Source organism: Teleopsis dalmanni, chromosome 2 (genome assembly GCF_002237135.1).
Source record: "Teleopsis dalmanni isolate 2A chromosome 2, ASM223713v2, whole genome shotgun sequence".
Lineage (NCBI taxonomy): Eukaryota > Metazoa > Arthropoda > Insecta > Diptera > Diopsidae > Teleopsis > Teleopsis dalmanni.
This window is the reverse complement of record NC_051847.1, coordinates 203,065,117-203,080,288: the sequence shown is the minus strand read 5'-3', so window position 1 is coordinate 203,080,288 and position 15,172 is coordinate 203,065,117. Positions and strand designations below refer to the sequence as shown.

General features: G+C 25.8%; 3 protein-coding genes across 3 annotated transcripts in view; 2 read left to right on the top strand and 1 right to left on the bottom strand.

The window, feature by feature from the left end:
• Nucleotides 1-4,135, top strand: part of LOC119677632 (EH domain-containing protein 3) — a 35,210-nt gene extending 31,075 nt beyond the window's left edge. The window contains exons 3-4 of the mRNA XM_038089068.1: nt 3,463-3,636; nt 3,704-4,135. Of these exons, the coding sequence (XP_037944996.1) occupies nt 3,463-3,636; nt 3,704-3,903 (374 nt within the window). The 3' untranslated portion in view covers nt 3,904-4,135. The remainder of the gene's footprint in view (nt 1-3,462; nt 3,637-3,703) is intronic.
• A 4,637-nt stretch (nt 4,136-8,772) lies between these two features.
• On the top strand, nt 8,773-13,576 carry LOC119682905 (rhodanese domain-containing protein CG4456-like). The gene is made up of 3 exons (XM_038096446.1): nt 8,773-8,996; nt 13,248-13,407; nt 13,479-13,576. The coding sequence occupies exons 1-3, from the start codon at nt 8,876-8,878 to the stop codon at nt 13,534-13,536; spliced, it is 339 nt and encodes a 112-aa protein (XP_037952374.1). The 5' UTR covers nt 8,773-8,875; the 3' UTR covers nt 13,537-13,576.
• A 264-nt stretch (nt 13,577-13,840) lies between these two features.
• LOC119676590 (DNA polymerase theta-like) lies at nt 13,841-15,166 on the bottom strand. Its single transcript, XM_038087834.1, has 5 exons — nt 15,086-15,166; nt 14,899-15,023; nt 14,589-14,827; nt 14,195-14,307; nt 13,841-14,139 (listed from the first exon to the last, which is right to left on the bottom strand). Exons 1-5 carry the CDS (start codon nt 15,135-15,137, stop codon nt 13,841-13,843), a joined length of 828 nt encoding a protein of 275 aa, XP_037943762.1. The 5' UTR covers nt 15,138-15,166.
• Nucleotides 15,167-15,172: the final 6 nt, after the last annotated feature.

Genomic DNA, 15,172 nt, shown 5'->3' with positions numbered 1-15,172 from the left:
ATTGAAGCCCCTATATTATCAATCCGCAACATAAGTGTAAGATGAATCGATTTAGCCATATCTCTATTATTATTATTATTGAATTATTTACACACACACAACTTCTCCTTCTTATAAAGGACTGGACTAATGACTTTCGAATATCTATTGATATGGTAGCCTCTCACACAAAGAAACACCAACGTACGGAAATTAGGCTGTATGTTTAATATTCTTATTTATATTAATTTATTTATATTTTCTAACATTTAATTGTATTGTATATAGTTATATTTGCGGATGGGGGTAGATTATGCTTCAGATAGATTATAGTTGTGTAGGGCGTTTTTTTCGGTGACTAGCCTTCACTGTGTCCGAGTATTGTCATTAGGCATGGGTCGATAACCATCGAAGTGATTATGGTGCCATGACAGTGACAAAGCTCTAGTTAACAAATAACTGGAGGTTTGGATATAAAAATAAACTAATCAAGAACTAGTCTTCCTCTATTTGAGTTAGACGTCTCCAACTTTGCACTGGATCTTTTTTGCTACTAGATAATCAAAATCTACAAATTAATGAAATTCTCTAAATACACTTTATTCTTGGAAATACACTTTTTATTGCTTACTACAAAATTAAAAGCAGCAAGCCATTATATGCCGATAACACCTACGATTTTTTAGACTTTTATTCTATTGTTTTTGGTGTTCTGATGTGAATTAATACTCAACGTTACTTATGTTTGTTTGACCACAATTTGGTACATCATTTATTTACAATTCCATTCGATATTACGGAATAGTCCAAATAGTATATATGACGTATCTGACTGAATAAAACAAACTTAAGAATTAAAAATGCAATTAAGTCAAAATTTGATTTGACCCAAACCTTTTTAATAAAATCTTTTCTGGTTTTTACCAGATAGCGAATATGTCATGTTTGGCTAGTTGCTGTCAAAAATCGAGCGCTCTATTTCACTGGAAATGCTAATCCCTATTATATTAGTTTTTTCTATCAATACTAGGTGGTAATTAATGAAAACAGTGCTGGTCTTCTTTATACAGGCAAAATGTCTTCTGTTTTATTATTTGCTTGCGATAAGTCCATATAAATCATAGTGCTGTTTCTTTAGAAGCTTCTGTTTTTATTTTGTTATATATTTCTAATAATAATATGTATTTGTGAGTAATATTGCATTAAAATTACAAAAAGTGGGATTCAAATATTTGTTGACCTTTTGATCTTTCTTTGTATAATAGTCTTTAATTCTTAAAAAAAACAAAAATATTCTAAAAGACCTTATACTTTATTTCTTGTAAACTTAAACAAACAACAAAATATATAGTGACAAAATATGTAATTAGGAGAATTTAATGTATTTAATTAGGATATTGCAGAATATATGGGCAAGAATTTGCACTTCATAGCCACATGGACACTTTGAATAGGTTTTTAAACTTTATTTAGTTGTATTGTTAATTGCATCTGGCTGTCTGTGAGAATATTGAACTGGATCTTCCATATATAGGTCACTTTTCGTTATTTTGTGATCTGAATGAATTATAATGAATTAATATCTATAAACTAGAAACAAAAAATATTAGTGCATACTTATGGCAAATGAGATATCAGTCGATACTTAGTAGAACTTTTCACTATGTAGATTGTTGGACTTTTCACTATACTTTAAAAAATCCTTTCAATATACTTATGATAAAAATATTTAAATCACAAAACATTTAAATGTTTATAAGTACTAAATTGGAAATATAAAATATTTCTATAAAGCAAATCATTTATGTGTAATCCATAAATAGTTCTCTTAGAAAACAAGTAACGTTAAGCGATTTCAATTGCAACTAATTGAGCATCGTTCAAGCCACCAGCCGCATACGTTTCGCGGCAATTCAACTTTTTCAATGTAACAATTCAATAAAAAGTACGTTCATTTAAATTTCAGTTCGAGGTTTTTATAGATTGTTACTTTAACCTATGTAATGGGCAGTAATTCAATTGGAAATCAATATCGTATAACTTTTTGATTATGTTAGCAATTTATGAAAATAGGTTAAATTTATTTTATAAACAAAAATACCGCCTTAGTTATATGCACGTACATATGTATGAAAAATTATGTATTAAAAAGTAACACTATACCAGTGTAATAAAATTCTTTTTTTACTATTAGGCGATATCAAATTTTTTAAATAAATATCTCAATTTGTTGGCATAGTTCTCTAAAGTAAAATTTATTTAATACTACAATTTGTTTCAATGTTTTTTGCTCGCACATAGTAGAAAATAGTACCTATTAAAAGCTTATTATAGAAAACTTGTATATAATTGGTTAATTAAAAACTTAAATTCCAGTAACGATCGGGCTTAAATACGACAGACATTCGTCTTTAACAATCAAGTGTATCTTTTCCATTTTCGTCTTACCAAGGAGACTTCTCTAGAATTGAAAAACTTCTTGGTCTAAAACAACAAAATTTTGAAATAAATAGTTCCGTTAACAAAGAAAATGATCGAATGTTTCCAAAAAATTAATTTAAAATAACAAACTAAATACAAAATAATATGATTTAGTTTAATAATCAAAAAGAAGGTGTATATTTTTACCTGTGTATTGCTGACTGACGTAAATCGTCCAATTTTTTTTTATGTCTGGAGACGAAAAACATCCTCTTCGGCAATAAGGATTGTCTTTGCACAATTGCGAACAGGATATAGCCAACAGTTACTGTCACCTCCATTTCCAATATATGCTTTAACTCTAGAAAATGCAAGATTTCTCCATCTGAACCAAAGCTTAATTCGATATATCTTACTATTTTCTCATCCATAGTTCTACCTCATTCTACAGTACTCTCATTTTATAAATATTTATATGTAATCTTGAAAAAATTTTATTTATTTTAACATGAATTATTTTTCTAAAGTTTTCTTTAATTTCCTCCAGTGTGCGACCATGCAATAATTGTGCTTAATGTCAAAAATCCTAATTTCAAAAAAGAACAATAAAATTTAGATGACCAAAAACAAGTAAATCTTGTGCATAATATAAAAAACATATGAACAACCATATTAACGACAATGTAATAATCCTTTAAAACCCAATTTTTAATAATATTTATCAAAAATAACTTCAAACACAGGCCAGGACATCACGAACACCTCATTCCTCTATACACTTTTACATAGTTTTCAAACATTTTTACTTCCATTACTTTTGTACCGCGCACTCAGCGAAGAAACTAGATGGAATACTATCTCAAATTTTTTGGGCCCCCAAAAACCCAGATCTTATATTGTTAGAATGAATTATGAAATTAAAATTAAATAGTATATTTTTCAAATATTATATTGTATATTTATCTTTTTTTTTAACTTCTTACATCTAAATTTCATATTGTACTAATATACATACTAATTTTTACTATATGTTCTATAAATATTTTTGTTTTTAATTTTCAGGTGGTGCCTTTGAAGGTGTCATTGATGACAACGTGTCACCATTCGGTTACATGAAAGGTGAAGGCATTGATGCGGGTTATGGAGAACATGAATGGATTTGTAATAAAGACAAACAACGTACAGATGCTATATTCTCAAGTCTTGGTCCAGTAGATGGAAAAATATCAGGAGCTGGTAAGTGGGAAATATAATATAAATCAATGTCATTTGTAAACTAATGTCAAATCTAATTTAATTACAGCTGCTAAACAAGAACTTATTAAATCGAAATTACCAAACTCTGTGCTTAGTAAAATCTGGAAGTTATCTGATGTTGACGGTGATGGCTTCCTTGATTCCGATGAATTTGCACTCGCACTCCACTTAATCAATGTTAAATTAGAGGGTAATGAATTACCTAGCTTGCTGCCCGATCATTTGATTCCACCATCAAAACGTTGATCGCAATGACTAACACTTGTGTTGTGTTATTTCCGAGTTTTTTTTTTTTTTGCTTATATAATGAGAGATTTTCTTCTAAATCTGTACACCATAGTCCACTCTCGCAAAGCTCCTCTTCAATTTGTGCATAAATTAAAGAACACATATACACATGGACAAATAAAATTGCACAAATTAAATTTAAAACGAAAATGAAATTAAACACTTACATAATATATATTTTCCTTTATACAGGGCATATAGGCTTAAAAATTGTTTATATATAATATATATTGTTTACTACAATACTTATAAAGCTTAAGTAAACTTAAATTAAATTGTGAAAGCAACTATAATGAATTAACCCACATAAATTTATACTATATACAAATTTATATATCATGTAAAATTATAGAGTCATATATTTTGGAATTATGTTTATATATAGAGTATACATATTTATATTTAAAAAGAAAATAAATTGTGTAAGTTGAATTTATATACAAGCACTTCTGCTTAATATAAATAGCATTTGTTTGTTTGATTAAATTGTATATTAAATTAAAAATTGAAATATTGTAAATTAAAATTAGCTAAAAGTATTCATGCATTTGCTTAAATATACTGATTGTTAACATTTATTGTATTGTATATACGTATATTTCACTCGGTATAACTATTTTATAAGTTAAAATATGTTCTTAAAAAATATTTATATATTATTATTTATTTGCAATAGTAGTTTTTTTTCTTCTTTTTTTGAATTCATAGAGTTTATGTCAGCTCATTTAATATGTAAATAATTTAAGAATAAAATGTTTGAGATTAAAATTTCTTTAAAGTTCTATAGCTTTAATTTATTTTGTAAAACAGAGCATGAATACTAATAGCATTAAGTACCAAAATATTTACTATTTTGTATAAATAAATTATGTATGTATGCCCTAAAAAAATTTTAGATAAAATTTGTTGATACTTTTCATATGTTGTTAAACTTTAAAACTTTTTTTAATTAAATATTTTTTCGTTGTTTATTACTTTACTCTTAATATTTCTAATATATTTTTTACTGTGCAATGATTTAAAACAATATTAATATTAGTATTTTATTTAGTTAAAGAAAAAATTTTTTTGAAGTAAAAGTGTGTATTGATTACCTTAAATATTTTTTTATTTATGTAGTAAATCAAATAAATTCAGTGTAAAAAAACTTTTTGTATTAAAATGCAATGATTTAATAAATACAAAATTATCAAAATTAAATTAATTATTTATTTGTTTATTCAGGATTTAATTGAATGTAATGTAATGTTGAGTTTTTTCCGAGTTAGTGCAACTGGGCACTTTTACTCTTTGATAGCTGAGGAGTTTCCACCTATCTCACTGACTAATTTCAGTATTCCTCATAATCGTTTTACATGATTAGAAGTACTGTAGAGAAATATTTAATACGACTGAATTAATTAGGAGCCTGATTACAAAATTGTATTGTATTCCTACCATATAATAAAAGTATAAAGGACACTAAATCTTATACTATATATCTATAGTTTGTACGGGACTGAGAACTTTTACTCTATGAAAATTAATAGTAAAAAATAATCATAATAATATGTTAGAACTACATGATTCCAATGGTGCAAAATTTTGCAGTATTAACAGATATTTTATACTGAACGTAAGTCATTAACTGATTAGAAGTCATTCTGACGGGGTTGAGACGTCTTATCTCTAGAAATACTTTAGTTATAGAAAGAAATATAATATTACATTTATCTACAGTCTAATCTCTTTATAACATAACACAATTAGTGGAAAGTTGGATACGATTTTATTTTATTTGTTTTTATATTGTTGACACTCTTGTGAAAAAGATTAGTATGGATAAGTTTGTAGTGCAATTTTAAAATAGGAGAATATATTAGCAGTTTACCCCTGAATCAATTGAATGGAACTGTTCTCCCACTTTCTTTAAATTTAAATACGAATATGTAAATAAATGATGTTGATTCATGTTATATTATAATTTTTGTTAGTATATAAATTAATCCCGATTTAAAAAAAAATCCAAAAATGTATTGAAAATTAAGTATTTTATTTAATCTCAAAAAATTATTTATATAATATTAATAATTTTATTAATTCCTTTAAGAATTTATATTATTTATAGCAGAATCAAAATTTAGAAATAATAACAATTAGAATTTTTTTATTTGAAAGTTTGACATGGTTAATTGTTACTATAATTTTATCATTTTCGGTGGATTCTTGCTATAATAGTATTCTTTTTTACATTGTGACCGAAAAGCTTTCGGAAATTCTCATTTAAAATTCGCGCGCTGTATATTTTCCGATATTTTAAGTTTATGTAGTTTGGCAGCACTGTCCTTAATTACTATGCCAAAAATGAGCGCGATCTGTCAGACAGTTCGTTTACGGCAGCTGTTGAAACCAGTTCACCTCAGTAGGGCGTTGCGAAAAAAACAATGGAAAAAAATATTGAACAAAGAGTTTGCATCAAATTTTGTGTTTCGAACGAAATTTCGTGTGCAGAATCGTTGCGAATGCTACAAAAGGCTTATGGGGAATCAGTTTTATCGAAAACTCAAGTTTATGAGTGGTACAAAGCCTTCCAGGACGGTCGTACGACCGTCGAAGACATTTCGCAACGCACTACTGAGGTGAACTGGTTTCAACAGCTGCCGTAAACGAACTGTCTGACAGATCGAGCTCATTTTTGGCATAGTAATTAAGGACAGTGCTGCCAAACTACATAAACTTAAAATATCGAAAAATATACAGCGCGCGAATTTTAAATGAGAATTTCCGAAAACTTTTCAGTCTTAATGTATACTATCTATGTTCTAAAAAAAAAAGAACGCTGATGAAAAAGTAAATCGTCGGTATTATTTTTATATAGAAAAAATCTATGTAAAATAAATAAAATATAAAAACTATAAAATAACCTTTTATCTAAGTTCAAAAAGCATTTTTAAAATACTTATCATCAATAAAAATTGAACCAAAAATAACCTAATAGTAGTATATAATATTAATAATATAATATATTATTAATTTTATATTAAATATCTATATTTACATAAAAAAACTAAAAGGAAATATTTCAATTTTTTATATATTATTAATTGATATCATATGAAATCTATCAAATTAGTAATAGTATAAAAGAAATTTAAAAAATCTCTATAAAAACGCTATGTTTCTTGTAATTTCAATAAAAGAATCAACAAGTTACCTTTGTTGGTCTACTATTTCTGTTTATCAACACTAAATTATCAGAAAAGTTTTTTGACTAAAAAAGTGTAACTTCTTTAATTTTTCACGGTTAGTGTTGAATTTATGTTTGGCCTTTTATTTGTAGTATAAAATATGACAAATAAGCAAAAGTTTAAGAATATTAAAATTCATGTTCTTAACAAATAGAAACATATTTTTGTGATTTTTGCCATAATTTTATTTGTGATAAACTCTAATGGTGTTTAAATTATATTTTAAATGTAAACATTTTATAAAGCTTCATAATAAAAACTTTTTCTTAAAAAGTCTGCGAGCTGAGTTTCATATTTTAAACTTATTTATTTTATTATAATATTACGAATGATTTGTACAAAGGAAACAAACTAAACAATTATTATTGATTAATAACATATTCAGTTAAAAATATATATCGGGTTTAAATTGAAATTAAAATTTACTTTATTTATATTTGTATCTAAATTCATATCAAAAATTAAAACTTTAGCCTTAAAACCAAATACATTTTCTTGATTTTTCTTTAAAATTGTTATATCTAGTAACATGTTATATTACCATATAAAATTAAATTAGTTACGATTCGTTATTATATAATGTATATATTATGAAAAGTATTTTTTTATTTTTTTTAGTGCTATGAAAATAAAAAAATTTGATGTTTATCAAATTAGTTCACCTTTAAAATAAAGCAAAAATACCATATAAAGTAATTACGTTCTCTATAACTTCTTTTAAACTTTTGGTAAAGACGTAAACAAGTTTTTTTTTGTGTTTTTTGTTTAAAGATTTTTATTTTTTTTGTGTTTCTGTTGAGGTTTGAAGATAAAGTAAAAACAAAAGATGAATTTGGTTAAATATTCGTTGTTTGTGTTGAGCTTGTGTTCATCAATTCCCTATCTACCAATGGCCAAACAATTAATACCAACAGCAACTTATGAGGAAATAAAAAATATTCTTAATTATCCTGAAAAATATCTTATCGACGTTAGGAACAGGGATGAAATAGCTGAAACTGGAATGATTCCTGGAAGTATCAACATACCATGTAAGCAACATAACACTACTATTACTCTTATCAAATACGAGCAATTTTCATTAAATAAGCTGTAAACGATTTCTAAATGGCAGAACTATGTCATGTTAAATGCTTTTAGTGCAATTTTCTTTTTCGATTGATAAATCTCGAGCGAAAAATATAGCACTCAAGATTAATTTAAAACAGTTTATATATCTAGCAAGTGTAGCAAGATGAAGTTTATACCATGAAGTTTATATTCAAATAATTTGTTTTATATGAGTTGACAAATAAGGTATGATTTAATTCGGTATATGTATGTATGAAAAATATAAATGTCTACTAATAATACTACAAAAATCTTAGATTACTCTTAAAATATTCAAAATATTCGAGCGTAAATCTAGTTTGATTAAAGAATATGCCATTAGTTTCTAAAATCTAAAATCCTACATAAATAAGCAATGTTTATTTGAACTTTATTTAAAAGCTTTGGTAAAGAATTAAATTTAATTTTTTTTATTATTTTACAACACTTAAATTCTCAGAGCTTTTTGTGAACAAAATCCAAAGCAGATTTCATCAAAAATTAATTTGCTCAGTTATTCCAGTTAGCGTTGGATTTGCGTTCAATCAGTTCGTTGGCATACACATTTGTTCCTATAGCTTTGCGGTTTACAATAGCAACATTAATTGATAGCAATGGCAACTTACGAAGAAGTTAAAGAAATTGCAAATTATCCTGAAAAATATCTTATCGATGTTAGAAACAAGGATGAATTAGCTAAAACTGGGGTGATTCCAGCAAGTATTAATATACCAAGTAAGCAACATAACATTATTATACTTAAAAAATAATTATAATTTTAATTAAATAAATTATCATAGATTTCTAAAAATAATGTTGTTTTAAAAGTTGTTGTAGTAATAATTAATGTTAAGTTTAATATTTACACGGGACGGTGTTGTGAATAAAATAACTCAAATCATTTTAAGTCTCATTTTTTATAAAAAAAGTGAAGAAAATAAAAGAAGTTAGTTGTGTTTTTAATTTATAATTTAATAAACAATTTTCGGAAAAACCATTTCTTCTTCATTTCAATATCTTAGAGAATAAAAATTATATGCATTTTTTTAAAAATATTTTTAAAGAGCTAACAAACTTAAACAAAATAATTTGTTTATTCCTTTTATATATTTTTGAATGAACATAGTTTGGATGTTTTTTGTTAATGACATTTTACTTACTTTCTTACTAAAATGACTATCACGTCAACGCTGATCATGTCATGATCATATCAGTTCAAACAACTTGTGCTTCCATCTAGATCTATATTCACCATTAACGTGAATGGAATCAATTATTGTGTAGAGAATTTATCCCTTGAAAACTTCTTTGAGTCGTCAATTATTGTTATTCTCTCTCTCCTTGTTTTGACGCCTTATAACAGATTGGGTAATGTATGCAACTTGTCTAATATCTAATGTTGAGCCTTTTCCGAGTTAGTGTACCTGGGCACTTTTACTCTTTGTTAGCTGGGGGGTTTCTGCAGAATCCCTCCCACCCATCTCACTAACTAATTTGTGTATTCCTCATCAGTAATAAGATATACGTACCGCCCCGTGCTGTTAGTGATTACTCTGAGGTTAGATAGTGCTATGTAGGGCAGCCTGTTGATTTTCGCATATAGCTTCAGGGCTCTGTTCCTTATTTACCCATTTCCCGCTAAAAATTTGATATCACATGTTGGTAAAAGTTATTTTCCACTTGATTAGAAGGTTAATGTTATTGTTCGTTTATAGGTAGACAGAAATAATAATAAATTGATGGAGTTTGCTGTTATTGCTTTGCTATTACTGATTCGTAGGTGTTCAACTTCATCCTTACAAAAACGATTCTTCGCTTTTTTAGAAAGTTAATGTTGTTGCTGATTCACACGCATAGGTAGACAACAACAATAATTATTTGATGTGTAGATACACAACTTCAAACTCACAACGGTGACTCTTTGCTTGTTTAGAAGAATGATTATATTTAAACAAATTAACAACATCTAGTCATATTGACTAACAAGAGTTTTTTTAATTAATATATTACAAGTAATGTTACTTATCTAAAGTGAGCATAAAGATCTGAGCTAATCATCTTCTTGCTGGTTGAAACTCCTTTGGTTTGAAGCGACATAAGCGTCTGTGACAGTAAGGCCCAAAGTATTAACACATTTGTAATTTAAACTTATTAAAAACATTTAATTTATTGAATTTCTATTCATTGCACAGAAAATTATGCTTCGGAATTATCTGGAACATAATGTATTACCATTGAAATTCAACAATTGTGGTATAGATAATAAAACACTGTTCGTATGATTTGTAACATTTTATTAATATTAGTATTTGTGATAACAATTTTTAAATAAGTAGATAACAACAGGAAAATTTTGTAGGTAAATTTAAAAAAAGGTATTGCTAAAAATAACTAATTAACACATATTTCTGTGTATATACAATTTTATATATATATATTAAATTCAAGCTGTTTTTCTATTTTTATTTGAAATAGTATTGAATTAGTTTATCTATAATAGTAATTTAAATTACTGTTTTTATTATGAGAAAGTCCTTTTAAATTTAATAACTATTTTTACCTTTGTCCTTAAGTGGTCAAATTTAATTCTCGCATGTGGCTAGTACTTATTTATACATAAATATATAAATAAGATATTGATTGAAAACGTTTCCATTATGTAAACATAAAACTATATATAAATAAGCCAACACGCAATATATATTAATTTTTTTATATACTGAAAATATATAACAGAAACTAAGTTCAGTCTTACGGCACGCATAGCGAACATTTCTGAGGAATAATCAAATACCTTAACAATACATTTAATGCATTTATAAATAAATAAATAATAATACCATTATTTTATTTTACTTTTTACATTGAGAAACTGTAATTTGAGCATGCGAGTAGATATAATTTGTGTTCTTTTAAGATAGTATCAAATATCAATATGTTTGGTTTTACATTTTATCACAAATAGTCAGTCTAAGATTGAAACATGGGGAAGATATTTCAAATGACAAATTAAAATAACAATCAAAATATGTTTTTTTATAAAAATGAAATATCTCTCATCACCAAATTGTTTTATATACTCATTTTAAATAATTCTTTTTGTCTGCATTTAATATAATACACATTTTTAATACCCGTAAAATTACTACACACCTTAACTTTATATTACATATTCAAAATAATTCCATTCTATGTATACATTTTAGTCTAATTTCTTAACTATTCTATAACATATATTTATAAATCACAATACACATTTTCATTGCTATGAACAAAATTAATCAATTTCTGGACTTACGTATAATGCAATAAATTCTAAGTTTTATTATAAATAATTAATATCTAAATTTTTAGTACATCAATAAATTCTTTCAACAAAATTTATTTATATCAAATATATATATATTCTTCAAACATACAATTGACCAAAAGTTTATAATGAATATTTAAGTTCACCAAGCAAATGCAAATTCTAATAAGTGAGAAAAATATTTCAATCATGCCTGTTTTTATATCGGCTTAAATATAAACTAGTCTAATATATCTTCAATATTTGTTAGAATAATTGAAGTAATTTGATTATAGTTGGAGTAGCTAACACATAATACAAATTATAATACATTCAATTTTTATATACTTGTTTCTTTTAATTTAATTAATGGCTAAGATGAAATCTTATATATTTTTTATAAACAATATATTACAAATCTATCTATTACAAAATTACAAAATATTACAAAATTATATAAAATAATAAAGCAATTGTTTACATATTTTTACATATAGCTACCAATTCACATATAATTTTCATAAGAGTTATTCTTAAACAAATCAGATAAGAATTACATATAGTACCAGATATTTCATACTTTGGTAAATGAATGAGACACTAGTGTTAAAGAATTTTAATAGATTGGTTTTGTTTTTAATATAGCCACTTAATGGCTTTAATGATGCGGTTCCGATTTCTCAGACATGTCTATACCTTTATCTCTCAAAGTTATTTGGAACAAATTTTTCTACTATACTATATGAAGATATAGCTAACTTTTCTAGATATCGAAGTTTAAAATTGTTAATTATTTACATTGATTATAACAACAAAAACACACATACACAACTAAAAATAACTTTGAAACCCAATGTCTCGAGAATTAAGCTATATTTATATATAGTATAGTGGAAAAAGTTGTTTAAAATACTTATTCTTTACTAAAATTTGCTGTTAAATAGGTGTGACCGAGAAATTGGAACTGTGACGCTTGAGTTTGTAAAACATTCAGCAATATATTCTTGGAAATATGTAAACTGAATTTATGTTTTAAATTAAAAGGAAAAACTGCAAGAAACAAAGTTTACCATAAAAAAAAATTGTTTCTAATAAGTCTTAGTAATCAATATGGTTGGTCACATAAAATTTGTTAGTCATATAAAAAGAAACTGAATAGATACAAAAATGTATACTAATATTACATATTTTCAAAAGAAAAGAGTTTTACTCATATTCATATATCACTTATATATAAATATATATATTGGTAATAAAACAACCAAGTTGGTATTTATTTTAAACGTTTAACCATCTGTCAATTGTTATCAAAAAAAACAATTTCATGATATAGATTTTACTTTTTAACGATAAATGCATACCACCTCTAACGTTATGTTATTCATGAGCTTTCTAACTTGATAAGATTGTCAAATTATTTAAACCTAAAAAAGCACCGAAATTTGTTTAATTTCGATAACATACGATAAAATTAGTCATTATAAAAATAGTTTATTTTTTTCTAATCAATTTAACTGCAATAAAATTGATTTTTGTTATTAATATATTAATTATTTAATACAATAATGTTATATTATTTCTTTCTCATAAACCTCGAATATATCTATTGCATTTTATAAAAACTAAAATTACTGATTTTGTTTGTCAATTTTATATAAAATTTGGTTTTAATTATTTTCTTTTTTTTCTTTGATTAGTGTCTGAATTAGAGGCAGCATTTAAGATGTCTGAAAATGATTTTAAAACAGCATTCAATCGTGACAAACCAACCGAAGAGACAGTGTTAATCTTCTCATGTCAAGCAGGTGGCCGGGCACAACGTGCCACTGACTTAGCACAATCTCATGGTTTCAAAAAGTAAGTTATACATATTACTTCGAATGTAAAATCTTAGAAATATACAAATATTTTTAATTGTCTATTTATAGCGCTAAAGCTTATGCTGGTTCATGGACTGAATGGGCGGAAAAAGAGAACCTATCTTAAAATTGTATAATATATTTATATATATTATATTGACTAATATATAATATTTGTTTTGTTATATTTTATATTTAATTATATATTATATTTTATTATATTTTATATTTTCTTATATATTATATTTTATTTATATTATATATAATTATATATTATATTTTTTTATATATTATATATTTTTATATACAATATTTTATTATATATTATATTTTTTTTTATATTATAATATATTATATTTTATGTAGATATAATACAAATGTTTTTTTTATGATTAGTTACAATTACAATAAATATCAATACATTTAAAAGATTATTTTAAATCCCCCCAGCTTTTTCCTATCTTAACCTTTACTTTAAGTGGTATTTTTAATTGCACGCATTTTTCCATTGTTGTGCTTAGGACTTTAGCGATGTGTTTTGCTTTGTCTTTTGGTACTTCGAAAATTAATTCGTCATGCACATGCAAAACTAATCTTACTGAATTCTCTTCAATACCCAAATCTGAACTATATTTTTGTATATTTTTCTCCGTAAGCAAAATAGCTCTTTTCACTATATCAGCCGCAGAGCCCTGAATACTTGCATTAATGGCACGACGCTCAGCTTGGTCTGTAATAAGTTGTCTACTGTAGAGCAGTTAATATTTTTAAAAAGTGCAACTTACTTTTAATTCTTATATCAGCATTGTTGATGTTTTCCACATAACGTCGACGCCCAGTTATAGTCTCAATATAACCATTGATTCGTGCAAATCTTACAATTTTCTCTGCATAAGTTCTATTAAAAAATATTATTTAATATAATCACAATAATAGAAATATATTAAAACGAAAATTTAGTGCGGTTTTGGGAATATTATATAGGACAAAGACAAAATTAGTGAACTATCTACTACACAAAAAAATATAGATATAAAATAAAAACTTACTACTTAAATATATATATATATAAATATATGAGGTTTTAAGCTATATCAAAAAATAATACGAAAAAAAGTAGATTATATATATACATGTTGAAAATAAATTTTACATAGTTTTTGTAAGTAGAAATTATACCTAATATAAGGATATGCAGCATGAAATTCTCTTGAGAGCAAATTGGCCTGTTCTTCAGTGCATTTAAGAGAATCTGCTAAACTACACATACCCATGCCATACACAATGCCGTAACATATTTTCTTGGTATCATTTCTTAATTGGTCTGTAACATTATCATCGGATACTTTATACCAACTTGCGGCTATAGCAGTAAAAATATCCTTTTTCGTACGCATAACTTCTAATAATGCAGGGTCCTGTTCAAAGAAGAATGCAAAAAATTAAATTGTATATTAATAGCAGTGAGTACTTCTGGAATACCACGAACCTTCGATAAATGCGCTAGTATGCGCATCTCTAGTTGACAAAAATCAATAGATATAAGCCAGCGCTTTGGATCTGTTGGGTAAAATGCACGACGACAAGATATTTCCAAATTATCACTATCTTCTCCTATTAATTCATAAAAAATACAATACAGTTTCAACTTTTATAAAAATATTATGCTTGCTCACCTGTATATACTTCAAAGTTCTTAGCAACATTTTGTAAATTTGGTTCCACCATTGATATGCGTCCAGTGGAAGTAAATGTGTTACTTT

Bases quoted from the DNA above. Each gene is read 5' to 3' on its own strand.
- LOC119682905 (XM_038096446.1), top strand. From the start codon at position 8,876: ATGGCAACTTACGAAGAAGTTAAAGAAATTGCAAATTATCCTGAAAAA. The intron at 8,997-13,247 runs GTAAGCAACATA...TTCTTTGATTAG, and splicing joins AGCAAGTATTAATATACCAA to TGTCTGAATTAGAGGCAGCA. The intron at 13,408-13,478 runs GTAAGTTATACA...GTCTATTTATAG, and splicing joins CAATCTCATGGTTTCAAAAA to CGCTAAAGCTTATGCTGGTT.
- LOC119676590 (XM_038087834.1), bottom strand. From the start codon at position 15,137: ATGGTGGAACCAAATTTACAAAATGTTGCTAAGAACTTTGAAGTATAT. The intron at 15,024-15,085 runs GTGAGCAAGCAT...ATGAATTAATAG, and splicing joins GAACTTTGAAGTATATACAG to GAGAAGATAGTGATAATTTG. The intron at 14,140-14,194 runs GTAAGTTGCACT...AACTTATTACAG, and splicing joins TGCTGATATAAGAATTAAAA to ACCAAGCTGAGCGTCGTGCC.